Here is a 5,240-nt window from a genome sequence, read left to right as displayed (position 1 = left end):
GACACCACACATCTCATTCAGGGCGGATCCCACTTTTATGGTGGGCCCCAGTTTTATAGCGAAAAATATGCGATATCAAATGTTGATGGTAGGGTGTTGGAACTTGTCTCTTTTGGCAGGTGATCTACAAGAGAGAGGGTCAATCAAATGGTTAGGGCTAAAGAAAACGATTGAAAAATTAATCAGATGGTCAGGGCTAGGTGTAATGTAGGGACCCACCATACTTCGTGTACAATCCAGCCCTCCATCCAAAACAATCTCCGGGCCCACCATGGCGTAAGCTGCGTAACAGATGATGGGTGCGATCCAGCTCCCGTATCACTTTATCTCAACAGTTCAGTCAAAGCAACAGAGAACGGGAAATGAGAGAAAATAGGAAACCAATAGAAAAGCTCCACGTGGAACTGCAGTGAAAAGACTTGGCATCATGATCCATCCACTTACTCATCAGGGGTGAAGTACGTCACATCAGTTCTTAATTTCTGAATTCTGACCCAAATGTCCACTGCCAGCTCATCTGTCGCTCCCCCCTTTATCTCATTTTTAATTCCGTGAAATAAGAAATTTCAGACCCTTCTCTATAGCAGGCCTACCATCTAAAATAGGACTTTATGATTGCAGCCGTTTGATTATAACCTTATGTCTTTTTAATTATAAAGGTTCCAATTTAACGATTATAAAAAGCAAAGTTTCTATATTTCTTACATTGTGTATATCCTCTCCGTATTTCTAGAACCTTTCTCGGTTGCCACACGAATTTCCATGTTCTGCTGGCTGTCTGGCTTTCTTTTATTCTTTTTTTTTTTTTTAATTCCAAGTTTCCAACAATTTCTCGATAAATCTCCCATCCGAATTTCTTCCGTTCATAATTCACACAAAAATCCAATCTTCACTCTCAGAAAATCTCTCTCTCTCTCTTTGTGGAGTGCCTTTATTGGAGGAAGAGGGGTTTTGTCATTTATGAAGAGACCATTCGTCTTCGATTCCATTTGGTTTGTCTTCTTCGGAGGACGGAGCAGAGAAACGTAGCCAGACGAACCATCAAAACTTCGGCCGATCAATCGTCCAAGACTTCCGGCGAAAATCTACTGGAAAGTTATAAACGCACCGGAGTGTGATGATTAAAGTTATAAACCTGGCTAAGAAAAATTTGTTTTGATTGCCCTCTTGCAGTAACGGAAGCGGTTTCTTATCGCTGAAGGATTCTTTTTGATTCCTAATATTTCGATTTTCTGATCTTTATCCGATAAGATTCGTGTCGTTTGATTGTATTTTCCTTTGATTCAAATTGGCTTCTCAAATTTATGAAAGTCTTGTTTCTTGGAGACCCCTTGGGGAAAATTTTTACAGGATCAAGGAGGGTTCTTTTGCGATTCTCTGCTGTTGCAATTTTTTAAAGGGAATTGGATTATTGGAGAATCATTCGCGCATCTGGATGGTTTTTGGGAACTATTCTGCCGCCTGAATTCGAAGAAATAGCGTGCAAACAAGAAAGAAAACAAACAAGTATTTGAAAGTAAAGATTGAATCTTTTATTATTTTAATATTCTTTTGAATTTCGAAACATCTGCAACCGAAGATCTCTGTTTCCTCCGCTACTGAAAAGTGGCGTCTCTCGTTCAATCTTCGCTCTCTTTCACCGGCTCCGGTGAACAGTCGTTATCTTCTTTCAGCGAATCATTGTTCCATTCCGTCAATGCCGAACGGCCGGTGCGCAGAGATAGCCGGCAGGACGGCTGCCGATTGTGCTGTAATATGCTGCTGCTGCCCATGCGGTCTCGTGAACCTGCTTGTCCTCGCCGTCTACAAGGTACCAACTGGGCTATGCCGGAGAGCGTTGAGGAAGCACAAGAAGCTGAAGCAACGGCGGCGGTGCTCCTGCGGCCGCGACGAAACCGAGATGCAGATACATCGCGTTTCATTCGAAACGTTGGTAGCCGATAATTCGGAGAACTCTGAACTGATTGACGATAGAGAGGTTAGGCAGTTGGAGAAGGAAATGTTGGAGAGGTTCCACAATACCGGGTTCTGGAGAAGTCCTTCACAGACTTCACAGCGGGAATAGTAACGATAAATAACGGTAAAAGCAACTGTCGCTCGATCCTTCATTTCCTTCTCCTTGTACACTCCGGCGATGGGTTGGTGAAAACAAAAAACAAATTAACTTTTTGGTGTTTGATTGCTTGAACCAAGAACAATAGTCGCAAGTAATGATTGATGGGTTTCTTGGGTGGATGTGAACGGGTGTGATCTTACATGTGTTGACATTGATTTGTTCCAGAGCCTTCAATCCCATAGTTCTGAGGATCCAAACACGTTTCTTTGATTCATTTGATTAATGGGTTAATTCGCGTGATGTTGTTCCATTGTTATCGTGGATTTTGATTCAAGGAAATGAGGAATAATATAATACATTAGGGTTTTCAAGTTTGGATTAAGAACTGGAATGGGTTGAAGTTGAACAGTCTAGGGTCTCTCTCTCTCTCTCTCTCTCTAAAGCACTTCTGCACTTGACCAAGAGAGTTGGGCCACACTGAAAGTGCAGCTTATGAAAGAGTTGCCCCTTCATGATTGAGCTGTTCTGTTGTCTGATTTGAGTTTTAAACTCACTAGTTTGAATTGCCTAGCACTATGGTTTATATAACTTTATACTGTGATTGATTCTTCATTCAACCTCAATTCAAACATCTTAATTTTATTAAATCTCAAAAAATTATAAACCAATGAACTTCTGTATAGTTGACTGAGGGATTCTTTTTTTTTTTTGTCAGATAAGTAAAACCAATATTTTTGAAAGATGGAAGTAGCCCTACCTACCAAAAGACCTTTTTTTGAGGTGAGAAATCAATGATTAACCTCTCCAGACCCCTGAAAATAATTGACGAGGAAATGGATTTTATAAATTGAATCCACCAACCAAGCACCCACTAAGATTTGTGGGTCAGGCTTCAACTGAGGCAAGCTATTGGCCTCTCCCTCTGTGCTGTGATCATGAGTACTGCAACTTCATCACATAGACCCATCCAATGATCCCAGGTGCACAGGTGGCTTGGATGTATAGGATGAGTATAAGCCATGGGAGTCGACACAGTGCAGTAAAGACATGCTCACGCCAGGACAGATTGACTAGAAGAACTCTGGCCTGAGATGTCCTCTTTTGTATGGTTAGCCATAGAACTGATGACATGTGAACTCGCATGGAGTAAATAAACATAGCGCTTGAGTGCTGGATTTAGTGATTTACAATTCTGTCGCTTTCTGTCTCATGCATGGACCAAATATTGTTTGTAGTGAGAGATCACTTTGGTTCACCGGAAGACGTTTCATTTGCTATCCCAGTTATATTTTTTTGGGGTTTTGTGTAACACTGCAATAATGTTTTTACAAGTTTTGTATCTATTATCACTACAGTTTCGTATTGTTGTATTCACTGGCATACATTTTTCTAGTCTCTTACTTTGTTAAATTCAACTATCGTATCAACATGATGAGTCATTTCTTAAAGAGGTCATTCAAGCTCCCTCACAACATCATAGAAGACATTGACAACGCTCAGAGAAAATTTCTTTGGGCTAATTCAAGCGACAAAAAGGTCATCATTCATGGCCTCATTGGAAGGACACTTGAAAGTTTTGTATCCAATGCATTTATACATATTCAAAATGAATTTATCTTTAAACAAATTCATAATGAAATCAAAGAGAAGAATATAGAATTTGTCCAAGTTTGACAAATTTTCAGGTGTGTGAAGGTTGAAAATCTTATAAGGAAAGACAAGATTCGTCCCTTGAAACAAGACCCAAATTTCGTCCAACTTTTGAAGCCAACCTGAAGTGAAGAAACATAAACAGAAACACTCACCCAACGACTTGACAATGGCGGACCTCATCATAGATTCATAATGCTAGCTAGTAGCTACAAATGTCTTCGAGAAACCAAAAACCAAATTTTGATTTACACTTTCAAATTTCCTCAAGCTAACAGACCCCAAAAAATGAAGACAGCTTATATATATTTATCTATTATTCAATGAAAACTGAACAGTTAGGCCTTGTTCTTTCTTTTCCTTAAGAAAGGCACCTCCAAATGTGCAAGCAAAAGTGTACGTGAAATAGGGGAAATGATCATTAAGGATAATATGAGAAGGCCTAAACGAAAATAAAATCAATAAATGAACTTGGCGATGCCCGACCTCAGCTGCATAGGTCTTGGGATTTGGTGAAATGTTGACCGTTTGAATCTCTTATGAAAATTCTCTTCTTTCTATCTCCATTTACTTCCAGAGCCCAGATCACTTTTTTTTCTTTTTTTTTTTCTATGATTGCCTTAACGATTCCATCTCTTCTAATTGATGTCTTCCTTTCTGGTGAGCAACTAATTGGCTAATTGCCTTGTTCCTTGTTCCTCTCCATTTTTTTCTTTATAATCTTCAAGTTTTTGTTCTTAAGGTTGTGTTTGGAAACGATGCAAATAAATATGAATGTAAATATGTAGAGGGTAAAATGGTCTATATAAATTGTAAAGTTGGGTTAGTTTTGCATGAGAAATTTACCTTCTTACCAAAAAGACTTTTAGTTGTAATGGATGCAAACACAAATACCAATAAAGCATATGCCTTTTTTAACAAAAGCCCTCTTGAATGCAAATTTACTTCTTTTTTATTGATGTACTTTTACATCTTATTATCAATATAAATATGTATTGATCTGTCATTTGTCAATGCAAAAATGTAATGTTGTCAAACACATGCAAAAATGAACTAGAGTATAAATTTACCCTGAACCGGGATTTACACTCTATATGCATCGCTTCCAAGCACAGCCTAAGTTTGTATTATCTTTTTTGATTTGGGGCAGATATGCAAACCAATTGTTGTGAACCATTAAAAAGTGGTTACTAACACTTGTTAAGGGCATTTTTGGAGTTGAAATGCATTTTAAGAGGTCACATGACTATTGTTAGATGGAAATATGGATAGGTGGTTCTTGACAGAGGGTGGATTAAGTAAAGCTGTGGGAAAGTACAGGGGGTGTCTTAGTAATACACAAACTACAGGAGTGTTTTAGTAAATACATGAAGTTATAGGATATGTGTTACAGTGTTAGTAAATGACCCAATTATATGTGTGTTTATTCTACTTCTAACTAGAACTATAAAGCCCAAATAAAAGAATTTCAAATCTGAGAAACCCATCTAAGACCATGCAAGCCCACCTGAGCCTACCCAAGCCCAACTTGTGT

General features: G+C 38.7%; 1 protein-coding gene across 1 annotated transcript; it reads left to right on the top strand.

Moving 5' to 3' along the window:
* Positions 1-730: 730 nt before the first annotated feature.
* On the top strand, positions 731-2,427 carry LOC148847680 (uncharacterized). The gene has a single exon (XM_088948669.1). The coding sequence runs from the start codon at positions 1,697-1,699 to the stop codon at positions 2,063-2,065; it is 369 nt and encodes a 122-aa protein (XP_088804795.1). The 5' UTR covers positions 731-1,696; the 3' UTR covers positions 2,066-2,427.
* Positions 2,428-5,240: the final 2,813 nt, after the last annotated feature.

The sequence above is a fragment of the Nelumbo lutea genome, chromosome 6 (assembly GCF_056320005.1).
Source record: "Nelumbo lutea isolate HS-2025 chromosome 6, American lotus-T2T, whole genome shotgun sequence".
NCBI lineage: Eukaryota > Viridiplantae > Streptophyta > Magnoliopsida > Proteales > Nelumbonaceae > Nelumbo > Nelumbo lutea.
This window is presented reverse-complemented; position numbering and strand designations above follow the sequence as displayed.

What these genes read in the sequence shown, in the direction of transcription:
- LOC148847680 (XM_088948669.1), top strand. Translation starts at nt 1,697, where the DNA reads ATGCCGAACGGCCGGTGCGCAGAGATAGCCGGCAGGACGGCTGCCGAT.